The sequence below is a fragment of the Amphibalanus amphitrite genome, unplaced genomic scaffold, assembly GCF_019059575.1.
Source record: "Amphibalanus amphitrite isolate SeventyFive unplaced genomic scaffold, NRLGWU_Aamphi_draft 000494F_arrow, whole genome shotgun sequence".
Taxonomy (NCBI): Eukaryota; Metazoa; Arthropoda; class Thecostraca; order Balanomorpha; family Balanidae; genus Amphibalanus; species Amphibalanus amphitrite.
The window spans coordinates 61,462-79,288 of record NW_024881988.1 but is presented as its reverse complement, the minus strand read 5'-3'; the positions used below and the strand labels follow the sequence as shown (position 1 = coordinate 79,288).

The following is a 17,827-nucleotide window of genomic DNA, read 5'->3' as shown; positions in this document are numbered from 1 at the left end:
GTTAATGAGCTCGCCGCGGGGGGTGGTGTTTTCGACGATGCCCTGACGGGGTCGCCAGTCGAGACCGGTCAGGGGTCCGAGAGAGTGCGCCGAGGCGGGCCGGCGGCTAGACGTGAAGATGTGCCACTGACTGATCTGCACCGAGCGTCAGCGATGGCCTGGTCCGTGCGTGTTGCGTTTTTGTGCGTATGCGCGGCGACTTCTGCCCTGCATCGGGCAGCTCCGTCCAAGTTTAGCATTGAGGAGCTGCTGCACACAAAGTTCCCGCGCCGTATCTCCGGAGATATCAACGCGGATCCCTGCAAAGGAAGTGAGTGCCTTCGGGATCGGGTTCTAGCACTTGCCCCACCCTGCACCTCCTCCCTGCCGCCGTCTGCCGCCGGCTGGCAATTAGCCTTGACATAGCACTAAATCATCCGAGATTTGATTGAATTACGCCCGTGTTGTGTGTGAGAGAGGGAGGCAGCGAAGGTCACACTGACATCACAACTCCATCCGCCCCTTCCTCCTCGTTTCTCTATTCACTTTTTTGTTTTTTCTTTCATGCTTCTCTCACCTCTCACCCCCCCCTCTCTCTCTCTCTCTCTCTCTCTCTCTCTCTCTCTCTCCCTATTTCCCCTCCCCATCTCCTCATCTGTCCTCTTCATGCCTCTCTCCCACCTCACGTAGGCATTACACTCGACGTTCCGCGAAAGTACGCAGATTTTGCGCCGTGTCAAAACGTGACGACCGGCCGACGGCCCTGTGCGTTTTGCGCCGGCTGCATTTTGATCGTGTCACTAGCCCGTGGGGGATATTTCGTCATCGAGAGATGTAAGACCTACGAGTCTGACACCGACACGCTATGGTCTAGTTCTGGGGATCAGAGTTCGGACAGCCGATGTTTTGACGATCGGTGTTAGTCGAGAACGGAAAGAGGTATCTGATTACTAGAAACAGCCTGACAGCTCCAGCTAAAAGGTTATTGGTGTAAAGGTATTCTAGTTCATTCACATCAGTCCACGAAACGAATACCATAAATAGGTATCCTGACAATATCAGATATCGCATGAGGTCTGTGACGGTCAGCTTTAATAGTTGACTTTCGGTACTGAGATAGGTATAGGTAATTCATCATACAGGGACCAGGGGGCTGTGTGATTATGGGGTCATTTGATGTTAGGGTCCATAGACCAGTCTCCTTTACACTTTCCTTCGTATCTTCCCTCCATGACAAGCCCCATGGGCCATGTCTTTGGATGTCCCTCACTTCTCCCACGCACTGTAACGCCCCCACTCCCAAAATAGCGGCCCCGCTTCCCTCCCGAAGTCTGCTCGGGGTCCGCCCCTGCATTTTCCCAGCTGTCCCGCGCCGCTTACTTGGCTCCGTCTGGCCTCATCCAGCCGGCTTTGTTTGGCTTGTCCGGCTCCAGAAATCTGCGTACTTGTGACTGAGGTTGTTACTAAGTGGGTCTGGTACGACGGGGTCGCCGGATGCGACCTGTTTGTCCCCCTGAGGGGGCGGCGGATGACCCGAGCTTGCCGCAAGGACGAGTTTTAGGACCGGGACGAAATATAAACCGACGCTGATGATGATTTGTGAAGCCTTTGAGCTAAAAATATCGAGACGTTTATTACCGTAAGCCTACCTCATGTCAACTTATCTCATAAATTGTGCATAAAACGTACCCCATGTGGCAGTCTGTCCTGGGCTGTCCTATGATATGTACCCAACGGGGTTCGACGTGCGTCTTTCGCAGCGCTGTCTGCTGACACGTATACATTAAACATTCGATGTATGATATGGATCATTGCAGTGGTGAGCTGGTTGGACGCAGTGTGTTTTGTTACGGTCAGTGGAGCCTGCAGGTGGTTATCAGTGATGGCGTTGGTGAGACGAGTTGCACCAATGAGTTGTGAGTTGAGTTTTGCAGAGTGCATTTTGGCACAGTGCATCGTCTTCCGAAATTGTGCAAGTCATTAATTAGTTGTCGAACCATTGATTGATGAAGCCGAAAACAACAAAAATGAAGCTCAGAACGATGCCGTCCTGAAGCTCTTCCCTGCTCAGCTGTTTACAAGTGATAAAACCCAATACTTATGTGTTCTTTCGCATTGCACCATTACCTAACTACGTTCTGTCAACGCTAATATTTTCAAACACCATAAACAAATGTGTGTTTCTAAGCTGCTCAACTCGAACAGCCTTTATCGACCAAATATCGAACGTTACATGGAAGATGTTTGAGTGACATTCCAGAACTTCGAGTTTCGATTGACGCCTAGATTACAGCTTCACCTAATTGTTTATTGCATCAGGTATAACCCAACAATGTGTTTGATACAGCAATTAGCTGATCTCAGTCGGTTTAAACCGTCTCGATCGCGCCAGAAAACAGCGGACTGAATTTCAACCCGAGCTGAAACCGTCTCAACGTATGACCCTCTGAGATCACAGCGGTATGTGGGAGCATGTAAACAACATGGTCGTTAACCCGTCCAGGTTCACTTCAATAGGCTGTCGTGTTAACAAAGGACCGCGCTCTATTCTTGTGCATCTCGGGTGCCTTCATTGACCCCCTGTAAGTACCAAGGTTACTATACAGGAGAGTGGCAAGGTCATTCTCCCCTTCTGATGACCTCGGACGTTTCAGAAGAGTCGGGAATGGATTTGACGGAGGGGACATGAACTTGGAGATATGACAAGACGGGTTGCGTCCTATTTTACATATTAGTTATTTTGCGGGTGGAACATGAAGGCGAGTAGCGCCGGCGCCATCATCACCTCCATGGCTTTGCCCTCGCTGCTTCTGCCGCTGCTGCTGCTGCTACTGCTACTACTGCTGCTGCTGCTACTACTGCTGCTGCTGCTTCTGCCGCTGCTGCTGCATGGTGGCTCTAACCCCTTTACCCCTCCCCCGCTGCCGCCGCCTCGGTCGTAAACGCTATCTCTGCGAGGAACGAGAGGCTGTAAGGATGTCTACCGAGCGTATACACCCGTGCAAACGGTGAGGAGCGATGGCGCCCCAACCCTGTCCCCGTCGCTGTGCAGACTGGAGACTGGGGTGTTTGATGGCGGCAGGTGGTCTCAGTGATCACTGATCTGAGTGATCAGCCTTGTCCCTGAGCTCGACATGACCTGTCCCGGCCTGAGATGGGCCAACAAGACCTTGTCAGAGATCTCGAGATTTCTGAACTGATTTGACCTGACCTGACCTGACATGGTAGGTAACCTTGCTGCTTTTCAGCAAATGGTTCAGCTTGAAACAAAACTGTTGGGTTAAGACCTCGCCTGACACTTTTCTCAATTACTAACCAATCTTTTCGTTATTATCCCGCCGTGCTCATCAAAACTACGAGTACTTCATTTCTGCCATTTCATAACTATAAATCCTCTGCATCGCCTCTCTTTCCACACCACTGCCACCACAGCCACCACCCTCGCTGCCGGCACGTGCGACCCCCCCCCCGACTCCCCCTAGTCCACAAAGCCAGAGCCACGTGTGGCTGGTGTACACAAACCTAAACGCTCTCCCTCCGCTCGCCCACTCGCCCCCTCTCCCGTTCTCCCGCTCGCCCGTCGCGTTGGCCGGTCGGCCTGCGCTTTGCTCTGAGTCACGGTCCAAACCACAAACATACAGCACTCCGCCGCAGTAACGCACTCCGTGGCATTTGGCGGCCTATATGATTGCTGGAAGACGGCCCACTTTGGGTATCTAGGGTGCTTGTTTGACATACGCACACGCAGAACGCAACTCGCAAGCACACCACATAAAATGTAGATTCACATTTCACAAGCCATTGTCCTTGTGCTTTCTCGCACCAGCAGATACACCGCATACATGCACATTACATACACACTACAGTACACACTGCACAGTGCATTCGTAGTCTTTGTGCTTTGACTATAGATTTTATGCATACCGTAAGTTCGCCTCTAAAGCATTCAATTGTTGAGGATATGTGCAAAAAACAATCAGTCACACCGGACACAAACAAGATGGACATGTTTGTATTACCCGCAAACGCACACCTCACACAAACACCGAACACACGTGATACAAACATCAGACACTAATCGGACAAACACATTACAGTACGTAATATGTATGTACAGCGCAGACCACGTACATACCCTCTGGTCACGCAGAAGTTGAACAAACCTCGTACAAACACTGCTTGCTCAGTACTCATACAATCACAAAGAACAAACACTGAACACACACACTGCACACTGCACAGCTGTATCTGCACCGAAGGCGAGTGGCGTCCGGAGGTGACATTTGATCCCCAACTCTGCGAAGGGGACCGTCTCCCTTCTCCGGGACCGGACCGGGTACCGGGACCGTCGCGGTCACTTCCGGTCCATCTCCGGTGACCAACCGCCCCCGCCTTTCCCTCTTTTCCTCCCCTGATCTCCCTGTTCTCTTCATAACCAACTTACAACATCGAATACAGGAGGAAACAGAGAACGGTGTCTCTCTCAATCAACTTTGGGCTGGTAGCATATTGATATCAAATGACGGTATAAGTAATTGAAGGGGAAGGCTGGTTAAACCGACAGGAATAACCAGTAACCACAATCTTGTAGGGAGAAGGGAACTTACTGTTGATTTTGTTGTGCATATACTAATTAATTGTTAAAGTCAGCCACGCGTCATTAGTAGTTTCCACGGTATAACAAGAGGATAATTAAAAGTGGACACAACTAGCCTCCGCTGGACGACGGCACGCGCTATCCAGTTCCGTGGCGTCGTCTGCATATATGACGTCATTAGTATCTGTTCCTTTCTAGCCGACAACCAGGCGTCGCGCTTACGTAAACAGAAACCACAGAGACACGTGTTGGAGCTGGCACACAAGGGGTGAATCAGGACGGAAAGCTGGCCAGTTATACTCAATGGAAATGCTTGAAGTGTTTGATAATATAACTGAGTGTTGAGACCTAACCTGCTACCAATGAAGTCATCTTTGAGATTTTTCTTATTCTTTGCGTTTAAGTGGGGCTCTTGAAGATAAGATACGCAGTCGATAAGCTTTTATTTAAGTAACGGTCATAACATGCCGCGCCATCCTATAACTCTTCATTGCAATTAGGTATCACATGTCTCGCTGCCTTTGGCAACTTCTTATATTTGTCGGCAACTAAAACCAATTAACCTTCTCCCCTCCCCCGACTGCCCCCAGCAATGCCATTTCATGGAAAGCGTCTCATCAGGTAGATTGAAATTGTGCAACTTCTGCCGCTGAGGGCTGCTCTTGCCCCGGAGTTGGGTGACAACGGGTCGCCCTGGGACGCATCAGAGCCACTGTCCAATAACCCAACTTATCAGAAACTTCTCTCTCCTCCTGCAATGCGCTGAGGCATCATCAAATATTTGCGCCGTGGCATTTCGTGGCAGCGTAGTAGGGTCTTCCGCTATGCTGTGCTCATGACCTGGAAACTGCACGTGAGCCCCGACCCGGGGAGCCGTGAAATTCCGCAATTTGCGAGTTAGGGGAAAGTTGGGAAAACTTCTGCGGCACCCTTCGTGCGCCTTGAGCGTCTTTGTAACGCTGATTTGACGCTGTGGAATGCGTGACGTCAGTGTATGACGTCATTGATGAATAGTTCCAATGCACGCCTATTACTTGGTGCTTACATTCGATCCTTTATTGCATCTTGGGTGTCGTTTAAACGTGCCTGGCGAATAAGCTCATTTAAGGTGAATGGTGATTTCACCAATCACCACTGGACAGCTCATAATTGTACCATGTAACACCAGTCGCTGTTAACCAACGTGAAACCCTGACAGGCGATCCTATTTCTTCTCGCACTTGTGCCCCATAGCCTATCCACGTGAGAGTCTCCAATGTCAAACGTGAGGTAATGCACTTAAAACACTCAGTGCATGTAGGCAAATTTCAACAATACCTTTGTCATTGTTGAGCTTATAGGTAACCAGCCACTATTTCTTGATCTGGTGAATGGTGTCAAATTACCACTTTGAGTAACCAGTCTTATTTTTACCGGCAGAATTATTAGGAATTGCGTATTTATGACGCTGGTTACAGATACCGGCTCGATCCTAGCAAGTTTTCAAACTTATTGCCATTTATTCTTAGTTAATTATTTCAATTTTTTAGATAAAACCAGAGCCATGATGTGACATGACACTCCTAGCCCCGTGCTGTGCGTCCTATCTTTTGTGCTGCAACATCAAGCCATGCATTTCATCCTAAACCCTTACCTGAATCGTTCCGTCTTGCTCCGAGTCATAAATATCCTTTCCTACATGCCGGGGTATGTCTTAAGCACAGCACGAGCCGGGCAGTAAAACTATGACCAAGAAACTGTCGGTGTCAAAATGCCATGTTATTTGATAGGCCGGGCAGGAAACAAAAGTTTACTGCCCGGGTTTACTGCCCAGGGCAATGACCTCCAAACTACAGTTTATCGCATTAGCCCAGAGGTATAATTGACAGGAAATGTATAACTGACATCATTATTGCATGATATTTGCCGCGTAAAATTAGAAAACTAACATTTTTTGGTAAAAAATACCTGCTCTGCTTATCAAGGGTTTTGAAATATTTTGTATTGGTTATCAAGCCGAAATTATGTTATAAGATATGCGCCTATTAATCGAAATCCGTTATCGCTTGTTGTCTTATCTTCGTTTGATATGTCCACTGATACCTACCTTAGGCCTAAGTTATTGCGTTATCATTTGACAGTTGTAGTCCTTTCCTCGAAACAAACATGTAAAATATGGAAAATATAATGTATTTCACGAAAGTTTAGCCATAGGGCATCAACAAAGCACGATTACATAAATAAAGAAAAGATTTTTGCAAGAGCACTGGAAAATTCACGTTTAATCACTAGGAATATTATACCTTCTTCTTGTTCTTATGTCGTGGCAAATTATTCATGTATTATATTCCTTGGATGTCCAGTTGTTGTGCCATTCTGAGTTGATATTTTCAGACGCGATTCTTTTTGAAGTAGGTAAGGTGTGTTGATGCATTTTCTTCTATAAATTTCCTTTAAAGCTTTATCCACAGCAGTAGCGCAATCACTGTTAGGAAATTATGGACAAAACAATTGCATAAAAGTATCACCAAAACCTGTCGAAACTATTTAGCAGTTATGCGGCATGTAGGAAAAATCTTACTGACCTCAGGGCTGTCTCATCCCTATCTCCGTAACGTGTCGTGTGCGACCAATGACGTCACGGCATTGTGGCGTTCTGATTGGGCGGCAGCTCCGAATCGTCCGACTGGTGATCCCCGCTCGAAAAGCGCACGTGCGCCGACTGTGCATTTGTAGAGGCATTGACGGCAGAAAAAGTGAGCTAATGCAGAGCTCTGAATATACTTGAATAGAGTCTAAGCCGTTAGTAATACGTAAAAACGTCACATAGGTTTCTTGTTCGTCTTGATTCGAGCTTTCATGTGATATAATTTTTACCCGAGTATCGAGTCTGGCAGCTATGTGGGAGAGCCCTAAAGTTGGGTCATTTTCCATATGATTGCATTACAGCCGTCCGACCCTTCGTACCTGTGACGTCACGGAAATCGCTGCTTCGGCCTAATGAGCATACCTTCTATATAGGGCCTTGTACTGACCTCAGCCGTACGAAATTATTTGGAAACTCGGTTTGCAAAATTTGACTCCGGCCCTCGTGCTTCGCACTCGGGCCATACGTCAATTTTGCAAACCTCGTTTCCAAATAATTTCGTCGGCCCGGTCAGTAATATATAGTCCCATTCTCTTGAACTGTGCCTCTTCTGTAGCTAAGGTATCTTTTGAACGGTGCACTCCATCAGAGATATCTTGGCTGACCTTTGACCTGATGACCCAGATACAGGTGATTTGGGCGGTGCAGCAGCGAGAAAAGTTGATCCTTTGGTCTAGGAGGCTGTGGCTGGCAACAGTACACATTTAGCCGAGAAACGTGAGGCAAGGCAATGAGATGTTGGACTAGTTCATTGGGACTCAGTGGGTATTGAAGGACTAAAACATAATCACTTCTCGACCACGAACACTGATTCAACCGTGGATTCAACCGTCGATTCAGCCCTTGGCTCAACCTCATGAGGCATATCTTATGACTAACTCACTTCAACACTCATCGAACCAGACATCAAGCTGAACCCAAAACTCTACCATTTTTCCGTCCGCTGCATGATGCTCCTCTGATCCTCCCCGACCCGGTTTCGCTTATCTCCGGCGCGGTGGAGCTGTTACACACCATCGCCCTCTGATGTTCCGCCATGATGACGGCGATGTCTGAGGGTGCTTTTTGCCGCCTAATATCCATGTAGAGCGTGGCCTCCGGCTCATTGTCAGAGATTCCCGTGGGAGCGATGAGGCTCTGAGGCGTCCTCTGATAGCGGAGGGTCGCCGGTGGTATCTGGACCTTACCGGACCCTCTAAGGCCTCTAAGCTTTCTCACAAATTTTACAGAATCTATCCTCGGGTTTTCCAAATTAAAAAAAAACTTCAGGACTCTCTCCAGACCTCATCAGTCCTTATGCCTTCTTTGACCTCTCCAAACATATTTTCTGCTTCCTTTCCTCGTACTGTTCCCAAACGTTCTCAAGTTTTACCTTTCCTATAACTCTCTTATATCCACGCGGTTATTCTCTCTTCTTTCTGTCCCGTAGGTGTTCACAAATGTTTAAAACACCCATACCAACCCATCCGAAAGGTGCAATTATGGAACTGAGTAGAATATCCAAGACAGTTAGGATAAATGCTAACAATAACACGTCAAATGTATATTTAAACACACACAAAGCTTTCGGTATGAAAATACCTTGATCACTGTGTTAACAGAAATGAGGACAGAAATTGAAGGACAGCAAGAATGAGGACAGAAAAATGAGGACAGCAATTTCTGTCCTCATTTCTGTTAACACAGTGATCAAGGTATTTTCATACCGAAAGCTTTGTGTGTGTTTAAATATACATTTGACGTGTTATTGTTATCATTTATCCTATGGAACTGAGGCTGAAATCAGGGTGTGTCCCACATAGTTCGTGGCCTGGCCCTGACCCCGGCTCCTGAAATACCAGTCGGCTCACACTATCATTATTACAGTACCGTTCCCTGAGCCTCGAACTGGTGTGAGCTGTTCTTATGGTCCCGTTATCCTCTTCCCATCCCAATTTACCGGCTGCCATCCCTCAGTCCTTCCTCACTTCCCTTCTCAGCTATCTTCGTACCCTTCTCTCTTTTCTGTCCTCTTAATAATTTTCTCACCTTCCTCTACTGATCTCTCCGCTCTTTTTTCTCTTCTTTTTCCGTTTCCTTTTCTCCTTTTCCCTTCCTTCTCTCTCTCTCTCTCTCTCTCTCTCTCTCTCTCTCTCTCTCTCTTTCTCTTCTCTCTCTCTCTCTCTCTCTCTCTCTCTCTCTCTCTCTCTCTCTCTCTCCTCTCTCTCTCTCTCTCTCTCTCTCTCTCTCTCTCTCTCTCTCTCCGGGCGCCTCCAGCGGCGGCAAGGCGTGAGCTCGGCGGCAAAAACTGACACCAGGAATGCGCCATTATCTGGCGCAGTGATTATCGGTGTGGCGATCTGGACGCGGCTGGGACGATCCAGACGCAGCGGCGGCGGTGGTGGCGCGGCGCGAGCCAGCGATTCATCACACTGCTGGCCTCGCTGGGCCGGCAATGTGCTGGGAGGAACGCTGGTGCTGGCTGGTGCTGGGCGGCGCTGGCTGGTGCTGGGCGGTGCTGGCTGGTGCTGGGCGGCGCTGGTCGGTGCTGGGCGGCGCTGGGCGGTGCTGGCTGGTGCTGGGCGGTGCTGGGTATCGTGCTGGGTGATGTCCTCTGGCGCTGGGCGCAGCTGGGTGCTGGGTGATCCCAGCTATGTGGTTTTGAGGAGGGGTCAGGGGTCGAGGGGGAGGGAGGAGGCAGTCCAGGTGTTAGCCAGAGAAGTCTGGATTATATCTGTTGGAAGCCGAAGGGTGGGCGCCGAAGGGTGGGCGGAAAATGACTGGAACGGAATCTGGGGACCAGATGTTTCCCAGATGGGGTTTTGAGGTTTGCACGCACGCTTCGTTCCTACCCAGACCCGACTGGATTCAGCTGATGCTTGGAGGTGCTTTGGAGGGCGTATGCCGTAATTTACAGGCAGATGCATATCTGCGTGACAGATTGGGGAAAGAAGTGTGTTCCACATTCATTTGCATTAATTGACTTCAGGTTAGTCCCTTGGAACGCTTGCACCATCGTCACTTGGAGCGGTGGTGGCGGTCGCTCCTTGCCGTCTGTGCACCTGCTGACCTACTGGTTGACTCCCACGCACAGTGGGACGGTGTCAGACGTCTCCAGGTCGAGCGGTGGTCGGTCGCGATGGGTGGTGAAGCTGCTAACCGCTCCCGCATAACGCTTAGATCTAACTACTGCAGCAAAACGCCGACGATGACGGCTGCTGCCCACTGATTACATGTTACCGATCTTGCCACTCACGTCTCACTAGCTCAATGCCTATCACACAACACGCAGAAACCGCTCACTGTTTGACGTACACCACCCGAAACCTCTCTTTTACTAACGTTTCCGTCCAATATCCATCGCTCTACGTCGTCTACCGCTCAGATCCACCGTCGCATCGCATAACCAGGAAAATGTATAATTTATTGAACCACTGTCCAGACCCATTGGCCCACGGGCCGGTCAGCCGCTATAACCACCTGCTGTCCCCCGTCGCCACGGCGCAGAGTTACCACAGCAAAAAAACTCTGCCTGGAATGATCGCACCACAGACGGTGCATCCACCACTCACCACCCACCACTACCACCACCACCACCACCACCACCACCACCACTCAACACCCACCACTACCACCACCACCACCACCGTCCACCACCACCACCACCACCACTTCTCACCGTCCGCCGCCCATCTACCGTCCACCGTCCACCACCCCACCGCCCACGTCCCACATCCACTCACCGCCACCCACCCACTCGCCTTCAACTCACCAGCTGATACGACAGACTCGTCGCCGAATTCAGGTCAATTATACGCCCATTAACGCGCCGATTATGTTGCTGGTGCACGGCACTTTCCATTTCAACCGCGGCGCGCTGGGCTGGGAAACCGGACACTTGGCGGTATGCAGCGAGGGGAGAGAGAGAGAGAGAGAGAGAGAGAGAGAGAGAGAGAGAGAGAGAGAGAGAGAGAGAGAGAGGGAGAGAGAGAGAGAGAGGGAGAGAGAGGGAGGGAGGGAGAGAGAGAGAGAGAGAGAGAGAGAGAGAGAGGGAGAGGGAGAGAGAGGGAGAGGGAGAGGGAGAGGGAGAGAGAGAGAGAGAGAGAGAGAGAGAGGGAGGGAGGGAGGAGGAGGGAGGGAGGAATTTTAATCGAAGGCAGACTCAATTACAAATAATGCATTACGTATTAAAAAGACATACGCGATACGCAACATGCCCCGGGGCTGCTTGTTGCGGCTCGACTGCTATGTGACGCAATCATGCTTTACACACCGCCCGAGGAGCTATGGTTTTCCTGTCCTAGATCTCTCTCTAACAGTCCCTAGCATTTTTTTTCGTCAACCGTCTGTCCTACCGTCCGTCTGTCCGTCTTTTTTTCTGTCCGCCCGTCCGTCCATCCGTTTGTCCGTCTGTCCGTCTGTTCATTTGTCACGTCTGTCCGTCTGTCCGTCCGTCCGTCCGTCTGTCCGTCTGTCCGTCTGTCCGTCTGTCTGTCTCTTTCTCTTATGTCCGTCTGGCCATCTGTTCGTCCGTCCGTCTGTGTCCGTCTAGCTGCACTCAATGGGTGGAGGGCCTTTACCTTCCAGTCCGTGGGTAGATTCAGCAGAGTGTAAGTATCGTGGCCGCCCGATCCCCCGTCAGATTTCCCCGTGGAATGGAAGGGTGTACCCACCAAACCATGTAAGGTGCTACTCATTTGCTGCTTGGAGTATAACGATGGGACAGCATTGAACACCTGGAAAATTCGTTACCTCTTGATCGAGTTCATTTGCAATTCTCAGCTGGCACGTTTTCGTATTGTGTATCTTACTTAACCTCAAGTGATTGTCCCGAGCGATATACTAATCACAGCTAAATAGTACGCCTTTGCTCCTTGCAATCCGCGTTTTTTCACCCAGACCGGTCGGTGGCCTGGCGTCTCCCCAATGGTGGTGCCTTGATTAAATAACGAGTTAATCAGTGGAACCAATAGCGGTGATCGTCTGTCTCGTAGGGGGAGGAACTCATTTGTCCCAACCCAAGCGTTCCGTCCCCGTCTCTTATCGTCTCGTACGTCTTGTCTCCCTCGTCTCGTTCGTCTTGTCTCTCGTCTTTAGTTGTCTCGTCTTGTCTCCCTCGTCTCGTCTCGGCCTGTCTCATCTAGTCCCGTTTAGTTTCGTCTATAGTTTCATCTCGTCTCCCCCTCTGCTGCCAACAAAAAGCTTACCCTTAACTCATTTTTTAATTCAAAATATTTTCATTTTCATCATACACTTTAAATCCTAGTATAAATCTTATGATTAGGTATAACTAACTTGAATCCTTCTTGAGTCGACAGCTTGTCAGGTAAAACATGGATAAAGTAAATCAGGGCAATAATCGGGAACATCCGTGACTTGTATAAGTGCGAACATCTGGACGTCTGTTGAGAGTATCTGAACTGACTCAGTGTTTTCATATTGCGTGCTTTAGGTGGGCATGTTGAAACAAGGACAACGCAGTCAAAAATGTCAGTGTTGTTTAACGTGAATCTGCTCGTGGTTAATGCGAACTGACCCGTATGACGTATTGTGGTACAGTTGTGTCGACGGCGCGCCCCAAGTTCAGTTACATTTGACCTGTGACCTCTGATCTCTGACCTCTGCGGCTGCTCTCAACAGCTGGAGCCTCAGGAGAGAAATAAACCAAACACTGGCTAACACACAATGCTGCGCTTGTGCGGGCTAGAGAGTGAGCGGATGGGAAGGGAGGGAGCAGAACGATGATGAAATCCTGAAAGGATCCACTTGTTTGAGGATGTATGCACGAGACACATTGATATTCAAATGAATTCATCATATTATTCATATAGATTCGTAGATATTGTTTCAAATGATTCGTGCTCATTATTCATGTGGTTACAGCCTTTCGCTAGATTTCAGCAGCCGATCAAAATCCGGTGACTGTTTACTGATTTACGCTCGCTCAAACCATTACTCACTAGGAAGAGCGCTGCCTGGACATTGTCTGGCATTATCTATCACTGTCCTGTCTGATTGCCTGGACGTCAAGCTGCTGCGCTGCCTGACTGTCTGGCGATTCCTATCCCTCACCCAGCCAGCGGCTTGTCGAAGAGCAGGATGCGTGCCAAATCGGCCATTGTTGGGGCGGGATGTCACTCTTTGATGCGCCGTCCACGGTCGTAAAAGGTAATCGAACTATGCTGGGAGTGGGCCCCGGTGCAGGACCGAATGCTGCCCATCGGCACTGGTGGATCCGGGTGGGGGAATTCAGGGCCTTTCCAGAGGAATAGCAAGATGCGACAGGGCATGAAGTGTTGTCTCCCCCCCCCCCCTCAAATGTCTGAAGCAGCTAATTTACCCCTCCTAAGAAACGATGTCCAGCGCCAGCCAATATATTGTCTTGGGACTTGATAGTTGATAGTTATGCATCGTGATGGAAAGACTTTTTATTACACTTTTATTCTCCCTATACATAAACACTGCACAGTTATTGTTACGCCTATACTTTGCTTAAATTGCCTCGACTGCGTTCTAGATATTAATCATTTGCTTTTGTAACGTCACTTTATTCTTCGCTCCCTTTCGCCTTTCGGAATGCTATTTTAATATGATTCCCCGTGCGTTCTCGGCTTTTTTACCGCAATCAAAGTAAAAGATCCAGTGCAGAAAAGACTGCATGCGTCAATAAAATAAATCACGCGTTAATTTTTTCGTTTTACTCTCGACAGATTTTGCTTCTTGTTGACGAGCGCATTACTAATATATGGCCTTGAGCGCATTCAAGCTGCTCTTCTAAAAGCCAGTGATTGTTATCTGGTTTTGCTCTACATATTTGTGAATTTCTTTATATTATTTTTCTGATCAGCTAGCTGTATGGATATTGAAAATGATGATGGGAGCAGCTCGGAGATGGGAGAAGAAGAGCTGGAAAACATGGTTCGACAAGCTGAACAGAAAGGAACAGCCCCCCGACCAACAAAATGGGCGTTGAAAAAATTCGAAGACTGGATTGATGAACTCAAATGCATGAGTTTTTTTACATCGGTGCCATAAGAAGTTGGATGGAATGGTGACCAATATATACGCTAAATCATGCGTTTAATTGACGCGTGAATCAATTTTTGCTCCCCCAAAAAGCCAAGCCCCTTTTTTCTTTAACTCTCCCCCCCCCAAAAAAAAACCCTTCAACAATCCTGACCGGAGCGCTGAACTACTCAATGCTAAGAACTTGAGCGACACGGGGAATCATACTAAAATAGATTTTATTCACGCCTTCCCGTGAGTAAAGGATATTTGATGCACTCATGGGATCATTTAAACACTCGTGTGTAAATTTCACTCGTTTCACTCGTGAAATTTACACACTCGTGTTTAAATGATCCCACTCGTGCATCAAATATCCTTTACTCACGGGAAGGCGTGAATAAAGTATAATTTATTCAAGTATGAGTCACTATGAGATCAATCTCTTCCTTTTATCAGTTATTTTTCATAGTAACAAGAGCCGGAGCAGTTTTAACCCTCGCCCATGTAGGGGGGGGGGTTGGTGCAACCCCCCCCCCCTGAGGTTTTTCGGAAATAGTGCAAAAACGGCGGCGCGCAGCGCCGCCAAATTTTGGGTACCTTATGGGGCAAACCTTGCGCATCTTTTGATAAAAAAAATTTGACCGGGTCATGTCAGGTCACGGAGTTATGACGTCACAAAGGGAACAGCCTCCGGCCGGATTTTCACAAACTGAGTGCCAACGCCCGAGGTTTCCTGCCGGTGGTACGGACATCGGTTGATGGATCGTGATGAAACTTCCCATGCATGTTGGGGCAAGTATTGGCTATCATATGGTATAAGAAACTTGACCGGGTCAGGTCAGGTCACGGAGCTATGACGTCACAAGAGGAACAGCGTCCGGTACTATTTTTGAAAAGCGCCCGAACCACTATTTTGCTAATTCTTGTCACCTCAATAGGAATATGCAGCAATATTAGCTTCTATAGGGAGCAAATGGACCTCCCAAATCCAAAAATACAATCAGATTTCAAAAACTTAAATTTTGATTTTTCGAATTTCTGCCGCCGACTGTGACCTTGCCGACTTCCGGCGCTCCCAACGCGCCATTTTTAGAGCTAGGGAAACGAAATACATACCAAACGATAGCGAATTGATCAAGGAACACGATAGTGAAGGTTTCAAGTCGATATCTCCCACCGTTTTGCCGCAATCGCCGCCGAAAGTTGAAAAAGTCTATTTTTCCGAAAATTTGACCTTTGACCGGTCAAAAGTAGGTCAAATGTTGACCTAGGACCAAAAAATATACCACCAATCGCGAGATCTCGGCGAGAGCAATCCGTTGGTCTTTTCCGCTAAGCTCTACGACGCTCCGTTTTCAAACGCCAAGGGGGGGGTCGCACCAACCCCCCCCCCTGCATGGGCGAAGGTGGCAGATCGCCGTTTACGGGCGAGGGTTAAACCTCAGATGGCATTCTGATGAAGTATCTTATCCAAGAAGTAATCTGGTTTGGAGATGGAATTCTGTATGATGAAATAGGAAGAAAACTCGAGATAAACAATGTTCCAGGCTCACTCCCCTGCTCGGTTGACGCGTGAGAATGCACACCTGGAAACGAAACACTTTTCTCTCCGCAAAATGGCATCAGAGAGAAAAACTAAAGGGAAGTCTGAAACGGTTTGCGTTTTATATTCTTTCAGGTGAGCAGTGGTAATCGAGGCGACAGTTTTTCAGCACGATAATGGTGCAATTTTCAGCCGTCCTTGTTGATGATCTTTGCCAGCTGTGGAGGTCTTTACAGACCATTTTTCCCAAGCTGGTAACTGGTGTGCCTGTGTGTGTATCTGTATCTATATCTGTATGTGCCTGTGTGTGTATCTGTATCTGTATCTGTATGTGTGTCTGTGTCTGTGCGTCTGTCTCTGTCTCTGTATCTGTACCGTGTCTGTGCCTGTGTGTCTCTCTGTGTGTCTGTCACTGTGTCAGTGTTTGCATCCACTGTCCATTTGTGCCCGTGTCTGTATCTGGCTGTTCACGTCTTGCCGTCTCCTGCGTCTCTCCCGTCCCTCGTCTCAGCGTCTGACCTCCAAGCTGTCTCAACCTCCAACCGCAACTGTCCCTAGCTGCTGCAGCTGCCGACCGCAACTGTCTACAGCTGCCGCAGAGCTGCCAGCAGTCCTATCCGCGACGCCCCACGCTGGATCTGTCCATAAACTGGTGTGGCCGCGTCTTATTGCGCCCAGCAGAGGTCTAATTGGTCCTGAACCGCAGCCGACGCTCGGCCAGTGACTTATGGCGTCGACAGATAGCCAGAAGGGGGCCGGCAGACGGAGAGAGGGAAGAGAGGAGGGAGAGAGAGAGAGAGAGAGAGGGAGGCGATGGTCAGTGGTCAGTGGGAGAGCGGTAGACGCCGCCTGGGGTCTGACTCTGGCGGGAAGTTATGGGGGTTGGCAAGAAAAGAAGCTTGGTATTCTGAATCTGGTTGGCCAATGATTTCTTAGCTGCGAAGTATCAGTTAATGATCAGCTATGGCTTTTAGTGTTTATCAATGCCGGGCAGACATGTGCTTGGATCCGGAAAAATGGATCTGAGATCCGATCCCATGGATCCCGATCCGAGATCCATCCAGATCATAGATCCAACCCCTCAATTTTGTCGAGAGATCTACTAGGATCATAGATCTGACCCTTCAATTTTGTCGCTAGATCCACTCGGATCATAGATCTGGCTCCCCAATTTTGTCGTGAGATCCATTGGGATCATAGCTCATAGGTGCTCAAAATGTTAACAACTTTCTTTTATAAGAAGTTATGAATACCAAAGTATGGTTAGAAACAAACAATCTTATACAAAGGCCATATTAGTAAAGGCATCCAGTTACATTATACATAATACAAAATAAAGGAGGCTCATGACGGTCACAACTTGAGAGAATTGAGTGACATGAAGATTGTTCACAGTTCACAAACCAACAGAAAAGTTTGCATTAACAATTAACATAGAGGTAAGTCAAAGTAATGACTAATGAACAATACATAACTAGGTACCTACCACATCACAATTCATGTTAGAATCTACATAATGATATTGATAAGACAATCTTGCATTAGACAACCATGAGGCTTTCCAGTTTCCAGCTAACACAATTGATTGATAAACAATAAAAGATGATACTGACACATGTGGCTTGGTTAGGTAAAGGTATTTCAATCTATTGAAAGAAATATTTGATAAAATAAACTGAGATATAAACAAAAGTATAAAAATATTCAACAGCCTGCGGGGCCTTGCTGCGGAAGCGATGGGAAGCGAAATATCAATTGTAATGGCCTTGGATATTTACCGTAAAATGATTATTCAGTATCTAAATAGAACTCGTGACGTCATTTCAAATAACAAATGAGCTAGGCGTTCTACCTTCGAGTATAATGAAAATAAATAAATAAAAAATCAAACTGGAAATTCAAAAGTCTGGAGTTTTTTTAAATACTGTTCATTTTTTCTGCCTCACATAATTTTACGATACGATTTTTTGTGAATATCATCTTTGTAGCGTTGAATTTAATGACGTAAACGTAAGCTGAAACGGTATAACATGGCCCTGAGCGGTGTGCGCCTTGCATCTTTATTTTATTCACTTTTCAAAAGAATAACAATATC

At 48.1% G+C, this 17,827-nt stretch overlaps 1 protein-coding gene across 1 annotated transcript in view; it reads left to right on the top strand.

Moving 5' to 3' along the window:
- The window catches only part of LOC122392634 (tolloid-like protein 2), a 61,724-nt gene continuing 43,897 nt past the window's right edge, over positions 1-17,827 (top strand). The window contains exon 1 of the mRNA XM_043387716.1: positions 1-310. Within this exon, the coding sequence (XP_043243651.1) occupies positions 154-310 (157 nt within the window). The 5' untranslated portion in view covers positions 1-153. The remainder of the gene's footprint in view (positions 311-17,827) is intronic.